Genomic DNA, 16044 nt, shown 5'->3' with positions numbered 1-16044 from the left:
TTGTAAAAAGATTTCCCTCGCCAATCGTCGTGTTCGACGGCTATGAACCAAATACGACAATTTGGCGAGGGAAATCTGGTTGTTTCGGATTCAGTAAATTGGGACTTCTTAAACATACGAACAGTGACATCTTTCAGGAAGCTAGCAAGACAATAGCTTCACCTGGAAGTTCCCAGTCCGAAGTATCTGAAGCTGGGGAAAGGTTATTCTGTGCAATGTCAATGTATGGTCACAAAAATGAGATTTCTCTGACTAAAGTCCGGTACCTAAGGTACAAAGCTATGATTGCTGAAAAAATTTCCATTCAAATCAATAGACTTCCTCCAACAGCTGCCGCGGCCGAGCAGCATGCTCACCGCATTCATGTTCAGGTTAGAATTTGGGATGAACTAGACGATGGCGTCGATCCTGTGAATTGGGGTTGGCAAGTGATAGATAATAGATACGTTCCCATCGCGACTGTTCTTCCATCAGCACCAGACAACGTTCTAAATTTCATCTGGTGTAAATGTAAACCGTTGAAACACCAATGCTCGTCATGTTCTTGTACACAGAATGGTTTGAAATGTGTTGAAGCGTGTGGAGGATGCCACGGGGAGGGTTGTCTCAATAGCGAACAAATCAGCATTGACTTAGAAGATGAATTTGGTACGGGGTAGAACAAATGATCCGAATGAATATTTTATGGTGTCCAGAATATTCCTCTTGTCTATTTGCTTGCTGTTATTGCTTTATTCACAACACGTCTCCGCCATTTTGAATTTTGACATCACAGTGACGTCATAGTTCCGCCATTTTGTATTCTGACGTCACGGTGACATCGTACGTTACTTTTGACGTCATTTCTGGATTCCTTGGTATCACTTTCCTCTGTTGATAATATATTTCTAGGCTGTAAAATTGATATTTTTGAAGTTATAAATGGTTTTCAGTTTCATTATGTTGACCAAGGGGGTCAAAATTTCAAAATGCTGTACAAAAATTTGCTCAACTCCGATTGGCGGGGAAATTTTTTCTGGAACACTATGGACATAGTTGTTTCAGAAAATGAAGAAATCATTTGGGTAGGAATTTCTTCCCACAAATTTTCTACCCCGACCAGACTATTATCTTGTCACCAGACACCATTTCAAAGGTCATTTCTCTGAATGTTGGTCAGAGAAAAAATCCGTTATGGTCTGCTGCACGGAAGCACAGGATAACTGCTTCAAATTTTGGTGCGGTATTAGGTGCAATAAAAAGAAATAGGTAAATAAGTGGGGTTTTTTCGCCCACATTTTCACGTGGACGTATATTGTTGCCGCCCTAGTCCATCCGTTCACATTTTGTTTGTGGAAACTCTAGAGGTCACAATGGACGTATATTGTTGCCGCCCCAGTCCATCCGTTCACATTTTGTTTGTGGACACTCTACAGGTCACAATTTTTATAGGACTTTTAACGAAACTTGAAATATAGGTGTATCTACCAAAGACCTCAGTTCCTTTCGAAATTGGCATGTATCGGACTGTAACTTCCTGGATTATGGCCCCTGATTGATCGAAAAATCACGTTTACATCTTGTGGTCCCACCTAGAGGTCATAATTTTTTTCTGATTTAAATAAAACTTTCAAATATATCACCGTTAGACCATAATGATGATTGGGTTAGTATTACGTGAAAATCAGACAAAACCTGCCAGTCCAAATAACCGCTCTATGTACGCAAATAATGTTAAAGTATGTAATATGAAGGTTGGGGACACTCTAGAGGTCAGAATTTTTATATAATTTTGATGAAACTTAAAATATGTTTTATATCCGAGAGATTTCGAATAACTCTGATAGTTGCGCAGATAGGACCATAACTTCCTGGATTATGTTCCCTGATTTACGACAAAAAATCGCCTTTTTTTCTGTCCATCTCTTGCAAAATGTGGTCGTATCTTGCACGGAAACCGCTTGTTAAAATTTAAAGTGATTTAAGAATTTAGAAATGAAATGAAATGGGGTTTAACGTCCTACTGTTTTGCTCCTAAACTGGGCTAATGAAGACGGGATTTAAGAATTTAGATGAATACTCATGGGGTTATCACTTGCTTCACACATTTCGTTCACATTTAAGGGTACAATGTTTATGGACCATTGACATATGCACAAAATGGGTTACAACCTGAATTTTAAGTAATTTATTTTAGTTTTACATCTCCCCTTCAAAAGAGGTTACTATCTGCCTATAATTTGGAGGCAATCAGGAGTATTTCATGGGGAATTAATCATGAAATAGAAGCTATAAAGGCTTACAATGAAACATTTGGAACTGTCATTGAAGAAACAGGTACTGTAATTTTATACTTTGTGAAACAAGTATTACTCATGTATTTCAATTGACATAAATCACAAATCTATGTATCCACCCAAAAAATTCCCCACAGTGCAATTTGCTTGGAATTTGTATTAAAACATACATTACGCAAGAGCTACATCTGCCTGTTGCTTAGGTATTTCTTTAGACCTGAAATGTTATCTAATTATTAATTAGACATTAATTAACTTATCCAGACCATAATCAACTCTCGATGTCATCGCTAGTCTGTGACATTTACTGGATTAGGATCTGAATTGCTGCTCAACTTTCATTCATCATTTAATCATGGAATGGATAATCGAGACTATGTTTGTTATCTTACCAATTTTAGTAAGGATGGAAGTTAAGCTGTATTTCATTTCATACAAAGTATTTAGCTGCATGTGTCTGGGGTTCTTGGCGCATCACCAGATGGAATTATTAAGCCACAGAAGTGTAGTAATTTAGCATACAGAGCAAGGGAAATGAATATATGTGAAGCTGCTTCAACATTTAAAGACTTCTGTCTGGGTAAGCTAGGATTAATTATCTTTGTATTTAAAGCGTTTAGGGGGAGGCTACCTGAACAGACTGAAATAAAGTCCACAACATCAAATCGAAAAGAAATATGTTGTTATAGTTTTATAAAAATCTGTAAAAAGTTTCTTCTAATGTTTATTATTTTGAGTCAATATATTTTAGTTTTCGAAGAAGATAACAGTTTGACTCTCCGCAAAGACCATGATTATTACCATCAAATACCAAGCCAGCTTCATATTACAAATAAAACATCATGTGATTTAGTCATCTGGACATGCCAGGATGTTGAGTGTATAAGAATAACAAGAGATGTCAATTGGTGTTCCAACCTTAATAAGTTGATTGAATTTTATTTTGCAAGATTTATTCCCGCGTTACTAAATACTTAAAGATACATTATGGAAAATAACATAAAGAGGTGACAGTTCTCACTATAATAGTTAAATAATAGTAAATGTAACTGGAATATTGTCATTGTGACGAAAATGGAAAAAAAAAGTCTTGATTATCCATTTTTGCGTTTAAAGTAGCTAAGTCTCTAACTCAATATCATCCTAAGTCTTACACGTTGAAAACACGAATTATTTGTCAATTCAAATCAACTTTGATGTTCTGTTTCAATGGCATTTAGTAATTGAACTAGAGTATACAGGTCACAATTCTATGGAATACAATTACTGCTTTTTACTGAGCGACGTTTCGACTAGGCTTCTCTAGTCATTATCAAGCTATGATAAAAAATGAAAATATGACAGGACAATATATACATGTACACCACAATGCTAAGTTAATGATGACAAACCAGGGATGTAACTTAATTACGTGTACCTAATGGTAATCTGATTTAATTGTACGCTAATAAGTAATAATACCAATTAACCTAAAAAATTGACTAATTGATTAATGGATAAGTTGTTGTGGAGTATACACAGTGATTAGTGGGTTTTAATAATACAAACGTTGCAAGAAAATGAAAATTGATGAAATGTTATCAACGACCCCTTTCACTGAAATAAATACAAATGGTAAAAGAATAGATTGTTGTGGAGTATTTACAACGATTTGATGAGGTTTTGATAATGACATGGGATGTTGTCATTATCAAAACCTCATCAAATCGTTGTAAATACTCCACAACAATCTATTCTTTTACCATTTGTATTTATTTCAGTGAAAGGGGTCGTTGATAACATTTCATCAATTTTCATTTTCTTGCAACGTTTGTATTATTAAAACCCACTAATCACTGTGTATACTCCACAACAACTTATCCATTAATCAATTAGTCAATTTTTTAGGTTAATTGGTATTATTACTTATTAGCGTACAATTAAATCAGATTACCATTAGGTACACGTAATTAAGTTACATCCCTGGTTTGTCATCATTAACTTAGCATTGTGGTGTACATGTATATATTGTCCTGTCATATTTTCATTTTTTATCATAGCTTGATAATGACTAGAGAAGCCTAGTCGAAACGTCGCTCAGTAAAAAGCAGTAATTGTATTCCATAGAATTGTGACCTGTAACTTTGATGTTGTAATCTTACCGGGAAAAGGTAGGCTTCTGATATCCAATATTTAAGACAAAATAAACATTTTACTATTGGTACACGAATCGTGTACCATAGTGTGTTTCGTCGTCATCTGTAACAAATGACCAGAAAGAACGAGGCTAGACATATTCGACAACTCATGTCAAACGGTGACGCCTTATCTTATCTGGAGAGCATGCGCAATAGACTGGAATAACCAGACGCTAGAAATTGGCATTTGGTTGAGACTCACGCCGTATTTCGCTGGACATAACTGACTTGAAATTAGAGTCAAAACTGAAACAATTGAATGTAAATCATTTTATATAGCGATTTTTTACAATCAGATTACATCATTACATGCGTTACGACCGATTTGGGTCAATTTCTAAGTCCCAAATATTAGCGACTAGAAGAATGCCCGGCTTCTCTCGGGGGTCATAACCCCGAAACCGGAAGTGGTAGACTAACGCCACCAGGCCTATGTTACTCCCCGGTGCGAGCTACCCCTATACCCCAAATTTCAGACTCGGGGCAGACCTAGTGTAGCCGCCAACCCCGAACAGACAGACAGACAGACAGACAAACTTCACAAATATTATCGGGTGTTCGATCCCTGCATTGGCCGAGAAAGTTCATCCAGATTTTCCGGCGTGGTTCTCCCTTGTCAGTGATGCAGGACGGAGAGGCTGACAAGGAAAGCTGTCTAGTCGTTCGGATAGGACGAAAAACCGAGGCCCCGTGTATACATTGGCGTGCACGTAAAAGATCCCTTGGCAGTTGGAATTCGATATAAGAGTAGGCCGTAGTACCGCTGTCCGGGCAAAATTTCCCTCATAGCACACTGTATGGCGTATGCCCGTCTTCATTAGCCCAGGTTAGGAGCAGAACAGTAGGACGTTAAACCCCATTTCATTTCATTTCACAAATATTAGTATAGAAGATAGAAGATTTAGCTCCTTTATCAATGGCTGTTGATATTTAATTATTGAAGCCAGTGTTTATATACACTTTATAAATACTCAACTGTCCATTATCTACATCGCAGCAGTTACTACTTTAACTTAAAAGTGAAATGAAATGAAATGGGGTTTAGCGTCCTACTGTTCTGCTCCTATACTGGGCTAATGAAGACGGGCATACGCCATACAGTGTGCTATGAGGGAAATTTTGCCCGGGCAGCGGCACTATCCCTACTCTTATATCGAATTCCAACTGCCAAGGGATCTTTTACGTGCATTCCAATGTATACACGGGACCTCGGTTTTTTCGTCTCATCCGAAGGAGTAGACAGCTGCCCTTGTCAGGCTAGCGATCCAGCTTAACTTAAAAGAGCTAAACCTCTAATGTAATTTTTCCATAATATTTGAAATTAATTTTTGTTCATTTCAATCACAGAAGCTAAATCAACCGATAAGTCGACAAATAGGAAAGAAGAGCACTTACAAGACACTGATATCAATTGTTGTCGATAGAGCGTTCACATGGTTAACAAAATAACTCTAGAAGCTATTATAAAACGGAAATTGTTGAAATGCAATAGCCTTTATCATTTTACTAATTTAACTAATACATGTTAATTTAATACAGTTTGGATGATAACTTCAGTCTCAAGGGCCTTCACACGGTTTAACTAAGTGAAAGAAGACCAGAACACAAGTAGTAATTGACGTAACTTGTTGAAATTAAATAGGATTCTTGGTCTCAGTAATGTAAATATATATATATATATATATATATATATATATATATATATATATATATATATATATATATGTGTGTGTGTGTGTGTGTGTGTGTGTGTGTGTGTGTGTGTGTGTGTGTGTGTGTGCGTTTGTATATGGTGTATATCGAGGACACACATCTGAATACACACCTTCTAATCGTGGACCTGTGTCAACCGAGTACGTCCTCGGTTGAACCGAGGATTTTTTTTTTTAACTAAATCCAAGACTATAACGATGTTCAGAAGCCCGGATTTAATATCTCATTTGAATGTCGGGTCGATCTGAGGTGCTCCGCGTTAGGCGGTATTCTACAGTTAGGGTGTATCTTTCGAGTGTGTGATCTGAAAAATGAAAAGTATGATTTTGTGTATCAAATCCTCGGTTAGTGTTTATTGGACAACTAGCGTATCAAGTCCTCGGTTGATCTACGTCTACCATACACATCATAATATGGTCACATGGGAGAAATAAGTTGTTATTTCAACGATAATGAAAGCAAGTTTTACTATTATCATCATCATACCTTTGACAAAACACCCGATGACCTGTACAGGAAAGCCGTTCGATGTTAAAAAATCAAGCCATCTAGTCATTATATCATTTCTGAATGAATTTTCGAAGTTTTTACCTGGCATAACGTAAAACATTATTGCCGAAATAATAAGGATAAAATAATAAGTAATCAACAATTGAAATATTAATAAGTTGCGTAAGTTCAAGTAGTGACACTTGTTAGCGCGTGTTACTGTTAAGCCTAGTTTTATATAATGCCTAGGTCCCACTGGGCATCGCGATCCATGCGGATCCATCTGGAAAGCGCCAGGAATGCCTCCACGGCCAGTTTTCCCGGCGATAAGTAGGGAACACATCGGTAAAAATTCCAATGCAAAAAAAAAAAAAGCTTTGAAATTTTTCGCAGTTCTCCCGGACAACCCCGAATGCTTAACAACTTCCATTTCTTACGGGACTACTCCGTTGTTTGGGGAAAAATTTGTTTTATTTCCATATCGCCGATGATTTTCCCCCAGTGGGACCTAGGCATTAGTTCGTCAAACGTTAGTGATCAGCTATTTTCCAAATTGTACAAAAGAACTCAATATAAAAGACTAGGTTTTGTTATTAACATTTTGATCCACACATCTTAAATAAGAATAGGTCCCCATACACCACGGTGGAAGCGGACGTAAAATACAACTAAGAAACAACAACAACATACATGCCCTTTGCGCACTACAGACTTGAGCCTTTCGTTTCAAGTAAATATCTTGAAAATGCAAGTTAATATCTTGAAAGTTCATGTTAGTGTTTTAAAAATTCAAGTTAGTATCTTGAAAATTCAATCTAATATCAAATTAATCTATCAAAAATTTGTTTCATATCCCTCTCAAAACATTGTATTCGGGAGGAAGGACCCCAAGATGTAAAAATCTAATTTTAAAAGCCATGTTTGTTACGTAACTTAATTGAGAGAGTGCCCATTTTCAGAATGTATTTGTCGTTACTTGTGTACATTAAACTATAGTTTAAATTCTGCCCATCGAAATATTGACATCAAGCGAAACAAACAAAGTACAACAATGTAACATGGCGGGGGTGTAGTATGTGGGTAGTTTTTTTTTTAATTATTGGCCATCGCATTTGGTGGCTTTCTATGTTCTGACCTGTTCGAGCTATTTATTGGTTATGTAACGAAGACAGTAAACAATTCGATTACACAATGGTCCTCTTTTAGTGGGTATTAAGTAACTGTTAAATGTAGGCTTTATTTATATTAACATTTCGTCACAAATCTGAATTATCATACTGCTTATATACACGTATAAGCCTTCGTATTTTCCATAAATTCAGTGGCATATTGTTGAACAAGTTTCACTCATCAAAGTTTGTTTCCAAAGTAGCAAATTCTTATATGGGTTCAAATCGCAAAACCAACTGGACTAGTTTCTTCTGTAGTATTTCAGTTTTTATTCTCTCTATAGGTAGAGAAATATAATAGCCAAGGATTTCATATCGCATTTCACATTACATTGCAAGGGATATCTGGATTATATAGCCAGTTATGCTTGTCAGTTAATGATACAGAGTTAGGAAATGGTCGTCGTAATTGCCCCGAGCAAATATAGAGGACTGTTACAAATTAAAAGTCTTCCTAAAATTAGCACACTGTCCCAAAATTTATATTGCTTTTATTAATTTCACTCCACATTTGGTTTGTCTTCTCGTTATTTGCGTTTTATTCGTCTGATTTATTATCTAAAACACTATGGTTTAAGAGCAGATAAAATGGTCATATCAAAATCGTTTGTACTTAAAGCCAGTATATATTATAAATGAAATGAAATGAAATGGGGTTTAACGTCCTACTGTTCTGCTCCGAACTGGGCATTTATAGGGTGGGGGGTAGCCGAATGGGTAGCATGTGCGTGCTGTATCATAACGTCTGTCATTGAGTCCACGGGCGTGGTTTAGATTTCATGGTTGTACGTGACTAGAAGGGTCGCCTGTCCAACCTCATGGATTTTCGTCGTGTCCTCCTGTTTCCTCCCACCGCTAAAGACCACTACGCGCAAGCGAATTATTGGAATAAAATTGAACCATGTGTTAGTCCCGAATTTACCTAGTTTGTGTCGAGTGGAAGTTAAACCCCATCTCTCTCTCTCTACTCTCTTATAATAAGTCTATTGTTTTCTTTTTTTAAAAAAAAATAGTCTAATTGATGATGGTGAATTATTATTAATTGTATCGTTCAGATCACATGGTATTAATATTTTTCTTTTTTCTTAACATTACACATAATTATAAGACCGAACCAGTATTTCAATCATGCCAAAATCGTTTTCATCTGTATTAAGTATATATTACTAAGCCAAATTAAAAACTGGTAAGTCAAATAAATTTTAAAGTGTTTCTAACGATAGTAAGTAGTAAGAAGACTTTAATTTCATAAAATTGTAAAGTCACGTGGATCACGTGACTTTTGAGCATATAAAGATGAAAACCCTGAAAAACACGTGCAAACACAAACTCGTGAGGTCAATCGATGCAAGTTTGCTTAAACTGAACACTCACACGTAACTTGAACTGGAAAAACAAATTAAAATTGTTATTTTCATCTTTGTTAGAAAATGCCGCGCCTTTCAAATGGAGAACGTCTACGTGCTATAGGTAGGCTGTATGCTGGTCAGTCTGTGGTCACTGTTGCAAAAGCCTTTAATTGTTCACGCCAGACAATAATTAATCTTAGAATGAGAGTGCTTCAAACTGGAACTATTGCCGACCGCCCAAGGGCGGGAGAGCCACGTGTGACGTCACTCCAGGAAGATTAAGCATTACGATTACGTCATCTTAGAAACAGATCTGTCACTGCAACCTCCACAAGTAGAGAGATGTTTGGTGGAAGGGTAACTGCACAAACTGATCGAAATCGCTTGCAGGCTGCTGGTCTTCGAGCTCGGAGGCCCTATAATGGACCAATATTGACACCTCTTCATCGCCGTAACCGATTTGTGTGGGCCACAAGACACGTAAGATTTACTCAAAGACAGTGGAATTCGGTTGTCTTTAGTGACGAATCTCAATTCACTTTGAGATTTGCCGATGGCAGGGTCCGAGTGTACCGCAGACGAGGTGAATGTTACGCTCATGTATGCGTCAGAGAAGTTGACCGATTTGGTGGCGGCAGCGTCATGGTTTGGGGTTCTTTTTGTGCACATGGACGTTCTCCTCTTGTTGTTGTCCAAGGGAACTTAAATGCTGTCCAGTACAGGGATCAGATTTTGCAACCTGTTCTTCTTCCGTTTATGCAGAGACATGGGCCTGGACTAACGTTTCAACAAGACAATGCTCGGCCCCATACAGCAATTGCTACCCAGAATTTTTTAAGAAATGCCGGTGTCCAAGTCCTGGATTGGCCGTCGCTTAGCCCCGACCTTAATCCTATTGAACACATCTGGGACGAACTGGGTCGACGTGTTCGTCAGCAAGTGAATCCACCACTGACGTTGCAGGAGGCCACAACCGTTACTAAACACTTTATTCCGATTGTTCTCCGAGTCTGTGAATTTCATTTTGGGGGGCACTGTGACATCACGAACGTTATCAATGTCAAGGACTTTCAGCGAGACATATTCTTGCTTTCTGTTGATGCCAAGGTCGTCTGTGCATAACATAACACTAAAATAGTTGCCTTAAACCAAATATTAAAAATCTAGTCCCTAAAATCCCGAGTGTCAAGTTTTTAATTTGGCTGAGTATATATTTCTCTTGGATATTGTTTCACTTGTTTCCAGAAAATAACAGATGCATTCAATCAATGGTGATATTTCCCGATTATTGGCCATATTTATGCCACAGATCAGGGGTTAGTCGTCTTCACCGTTTCAATGCAACATTTAACAGGTGGTATTATCTAGTAATCCCGGCATATTTGCAGAGAAACTCTCTGACAAATGTAAACAAGCCAACGTGTTCCGTCTCGTAAAAGGTATTCCATGGTCTATTTATGGCTATTGACCCGTGACCCTATGACGATCTTTGCGTTTATGGTTTCTGATTGGCTTAGAATTTGATTTTTTCACCCTATTATGGCTAAACTTGATAAATATAGTTCGAGGCGTAATTCGAGTGCAAGACGTATTGTGCATTGCATCGGCAAATAAATGTACGCGACAGTGACGGCCTACTGGTTTACTTATGTAACAAAGCGTCAGATTTTCACCTGGAATTTGCTGCGACGAGATGAAACGATTTTCGGGACTAAATGTCTTTCCAACATTGATTTGTGTTAAAGTTATTCTTTGTCACATTTTCTTTGAAAGGCGGGGGGCTATTAAAATGGGTCCATCCGTCTGTCTGTCTGTCCGTCGGTCACACTTTTTGGGACACAATAACTCTCCTTCTAATTGAGCTAGAATGTTCAAACTTGGTGTAGGTGTTTATTACGTCAATGCCTTGATGGAGTTCGAAGATGAGCATAATATATAATAATAATAATCTTTAATCAATTAAATCAATTGCATATATTATGTGTATGCAATTGATTAACAAATAATCTGCCCTCTGTTAAAGTAGCTAAGTCTCTAACTCAATATCATCCAAAACCTACGACAATGAAAACACGAATTATTTGTCAATTTTAATCAACATTGGTGTTGTGATCTTACCGGAAAAAGATGGGCTTCTGATATCTTATATTTAAGTCAAAATAAACATTTTACGATTGGTACACGAATCGTGTACCATTATGATTTCAGCGCAATTTGTAGCAAGCGACTCGAAGAACGAGGTTAAACATGTTCCACAAGTCATGTCAAACGGTGACCTCATATTCTTATCTGGAGAACGTGCGCAATAAATACTATCGGTGTAGACAAGAATAACCAGATACTAGAGATTGCCATTGGATTGAGACTTCTGGCGTAAAAACGGAAACGATTGAATGTAAATCAGTTTATTTACATTCATATTACATTATTATATACGTTGCGACCCATTTGTGTCAATTTGTAGATCCCAAATATTAGCGATTTAGCTCCTTTAAAGTAAGGATAATTTGCACGACCTGATTTACAGACTATCGATCACTTATAGTCAACTATTTTGAAGTAATCCCAAAATTAAAAACAGATAAGCTAATTATTTTCAGTCTGTAAGTTCAGAGTGTTTATATATATACATAATACACACGCACGCACAAATAACCCATTTTCTTTTTATACTATTAATTCTAGAGCCTGTATATAAAAACATTGACATTAAATGTCCACGTGTATTTTGTCTAGTAATTTTAGAATAGTTCAAAGATATATAAGTTAATTTTGTTTTTGTTATTGTGGGGTATTATATATTATCTTCGAAATCTGTAATTTGGAGTCTTTAAATTGCATAATAAAATCCTTTCATTGCATAGTCATATATCCTATTTTCTTCCCTTTAAAGAAAATACTTATCTTATTTACCTATATCCCATTTTCTTCTTTACAATTTACAATGCTGTATTCCCAGTCTTAATTTCAGAGAAAATAGCACAAATGTATTTATTTTTTAAATCTAAGATTACATATAATTATATTTACCAGTCCTATATTTCATATTCTTCTTTACAATTCAAAATTATGTATTTTCATTGTTTAATTAATAAAAAAACAGTTCTTATTTATTCTTTAAAAATTTAGACCTTATACCAATTTTTTTTTACTTTTCTGTAATTTCACAGTTAAATATAGAGGGGGGGACTCAACATGTGTTGTGCACTTAGTTTCTTGTTTGGTCTTTTGGTCAGCATAGTCTGTAATTTTAGAGTCTTTAATTTTACAAATTATAGACTATTCGACCCATGTGTATATGTGTCCAACATTATTTTATTACCTTTTTTTTCGCTGATATTTAAAATGAGATAATATTTTAGTGGATTCTGTATATTGTTATGTATGACAAAAACCCCCATCGCATAGGCCTATATTCTATTTTCTTATGTAAAGAACCCTGCTTATATCCAATTTACAATTCATTATCTTCCATAATAATTTAAGAGAGAGAGAGAGAGAAATGGGGTTTAACATCCACTCGACACAAACTAGGTCATTTCGGAACTAAAACATGGTTCAATTTTATTTCAGTAATTCGCTTGCGCGTAGGGGTCTTTAGTAGTGGGAGGACACTGGAGGACCCGGAGAAAACCCACGAGGTTGGACAGGCGACGCTACTCCCTGTCACTTACAACCGGGGATTCGAAACCACGCCAGTTGACTCATTGACAGACCTTATGATACAGCGCGCACATGCTAACCATTTGGCCATCCAACCCCCCGATAATTTAAGAATAAATAGTGCAAATTTATTCTTTTAAAAATCCTAAGATGTATATTTTGTCTTGTGGACTCGGCAGTCGGCAATTTTAGAGTCTTTAGGATATCCATTTTCTTTTTATTACTTTCTAGAAGTTATTTTAAAATCAATATGAAAATTCAACAATTTTGATAATAGCCATCAAAAGTTCATCACGCACAGATTTCAAGTGCCATTTAAAAATATAAGCCATCAAATACACAAGATGGACTTTAATGTATGTTATAGTAGGGTAATTGAAGTTTAATTATCAAACTTTTTCAGAATTTTAACCCCTGTCCCACATGGCCAAAATTGAAGGTGAAAATGGGTATATTTTGTACGTGTTCAGTGTGCATTGAATTTCGAGACTGAATATTTGGAAAAGTATAAATCCCATCGACTCGGAATCTTTTCTAAATTGATATAAGACAAACTGACATAACCTATGTCAATTGTGGAGGTTGTGTATGCAATAGTGACTTTGCCAGAGGCTGTGGAAATCCTGAAAATAAAAGTGAATCGTTCATTTGTTCCACATTTTGCCACCAGGGCGACCTTCGGTTATAATTTTTTCGTGACTAGTGGTCGCAACTAGAAACCGAACGCGAATGGTCCGGACCATCGTCTGTTCAAAGATAGCTGCTTTCATGAACATTGTGATGTCATTTTACTCTGTTTTAGACCTCGACCATAACCCTGAAAAAAACCTTTAAGCTCAAGGAAGGTCTCCCCATGGAGGATAATGAATCGCTGTGTTATATAGTTTAATAAACAAATAATACTTTCACGCAGTTAAATTTGTGCGATTCAAATTAATTTTAGAGACGACAAAATTCCTTGTAATTTGACTTTACTTTTTGCATAGCTTAAGTATTGAAATAATGCGTAATTTTTAGACTTACATAGATTCACACATCACATTCGAGACAAAAAATATCTGCTCATAGAAGTAGCAACCATTTAAAATTCATTCAAGCTTTCCTAAAATCATATACTTAACAAAAATAGATACTTTCTACATATTCTACACTTTCGTTTCATCGACACCGCCATCTTGGAACTACTCAGACCATGCCACAATATCATGGTTAAGTATTTTCGGACTATGGTCTGGACTAAATAAAATTCGGATTCAGTTAGTTCGACCATAGTCAAGAAATCACGATAACCGAAGGTCGCCCTGGTGGCACGAACAGTATGCATTGGGCAATGGGTGTGATGTTAAATTAATAATCTACACCAAATGCTGTATTCGATAGTTTTTGCGTGTGTAATATAGTTACATGTATAAGGTTCTAGTTTGATTTTCTTTTTCTTTTTTTTTCTTTTTTTATTATCATTTTTTTTTTGAATTAGTGGGATTGGGGTGCGGTGGGAGTATCAAAATAGTAATTGTTCCGATTTATTAAATTATCTATTTTATTTAAATTATTATTTGGTAGGAAGGGGGGATGGGGTGGGGGCGGTATGAAAATAGTATATATTCTTTGCTCTCTCTCCTTCTGATATATATATATTTAGGTGTACATAAATTTTCGAAGTATTTAGGGTAGTGATGTGAATTTGCACTAAGGGAGGTGGGGGTATTTACACTCTATTGTTATTCATACTTTTATAAATTATCAATGTATATTATTTATATTTGTATACATGTTTTGGCTATCTGTAATATAGTTTAGTACAAAGTTAGGGAGTTCTACTCCTATTAGAAATATGCGTTTAAAGCACCCGAAAACCTGAAAAAAAATACTGAATTAATGATCCGTTTCAGTACCCTAATTTCAAATGGCCATATCTCGGCGAATTTTCGACCTAGAGAGGAATAATTTTGGATTTGTTAGCTTAAGTCCATGCACTTTAACATATATTTTTTGGTGGGGGTCATGTTCCCAACGTTCCGAAATTTGGTCCACTTGACAGGGAATGACGCAGGGTCGACGACAAAATAATAAACATAAAATATGTACAGTAATTATATTACCCATTTATCTCGGCAATGGAGCATTATAATTTCAAATTTCAATACAGATTAATTTTGTTTGTTCTTTTTGTCATAGTATGTAATTTCATAGCTCTTTTATAGATCTATATTCTATTTCCTTTTTTCCCTTCTGTATTTTCGACTATAATTTTATTAGGAAAATAAATGTTCAATTATAGATAAGCTACTTTTTTCAGTCTGTGAGTTCAGAGTATTTATATATAAACAAAATACACACGCACGCACAAATAACCCATTTTCTTTTATATTTTATGTGGTCTTACATGATATGATTTTCATAGCCTGTCTTTCTAGTGGATAAACATATATATAAGTTACATAGTCTGTAATTTTGGGGTCTTTTTATTGTTTAATAACTTAATAACCTTTCATTGCATAGGCCTATATCCTAGTATCTTCTTTAAATAAGAACTGCTTTTATAGTAGGCCTATATCCCATTTTCTTCTTTACAATTTAAATTTCTGTATTTTCATTGTTACTTTTGGGTGAACAGGGATATTGACAATGGACTATTTCTATAATTTAGCTCATTGTTATTGAAGTAATCAGTCACTAATTATATTTTTGTCATTTTTGTCATAATATTAAATATGCAAACATTTTAAATACTCTTGCCATTCACGTAATGGTCCGGATGAGTGAAGAATAATGGTCCGAAAGAGTCAAGAATCGGCCAACAATCTGGCCCGAATGAGCCATGGACCGAATCAGTCGATTACCTACACCAATACTTTTGTACTTAAGTTGTCAGCATACCACTTGAAATAAGGATTTTACTTAAGAATGGTTTGATGGACAATTATTAATTTTAAGGATTTCTTGAAATGTTTTATTCATCTGGGCCCAGGTGTAGTGGATTGATTCTTTATTTTCAGTTTTAGTTTTTTCTCTGGTTTATATAAATAATATGTCCTAACTTTGTAATTAATACACACGCTTATGTTTTGATTCCTAACATTTGACTTCTACACAGGGCTCTGTTTCACAAAAACTTAAACTAAAATCACTAAAATAGATTTTAACTAAAATCAAAATGAAATATTAAATTTTATGCGTTTCACGAAGATCGATTGTAACTTAAAAT

The 16044-nt window shown here is 35.7% G+C and overlaps 1 protein-coding gene across 1 annotated transcript; it reads left to right on the top strand.

Moving 5' to 3' along the window:
* Positions 1-1147: 1147 nt before the first annotated feature.
* On the top strand, positions 1148-15783 carry LOC130013550 (uncharacterized; the record flags this gene model as incomplete). Its single annotated transcript, XM_056102205.1, has 5 exons — positions 1148-1248; positions 2177-2321; positions 2724-2784; positions 3028-3184; positions 15774-15783. Coding segments are annotated over 5 exons (474 nt in total), but the record flags the coding sequence as incomplete, so codon positions are not given.
* Between the last annotated feature and the right edge of the window lie 261 nt (positions 15784-16044).

The sequence above is a fragment of the Patella vulgata genome, chromosome 1 (assembly GCF_932274485.2).
Source record: "Patella vulgata chromosome 1, xgPatVulg1.2, whole genome shotgun sequence".
NCBI classification, from domain to species: domain Eukaryota; kingdom Metazoa; phylum Mollusca; class Gastropoda; family Patellidae; genus Patella; species Patella vulgata.
The sequence above is the reverse complement of the archived record's forward strand: the minus strand, read 5'-3'. Positions and strand labels throughout refer to the sequence as shown.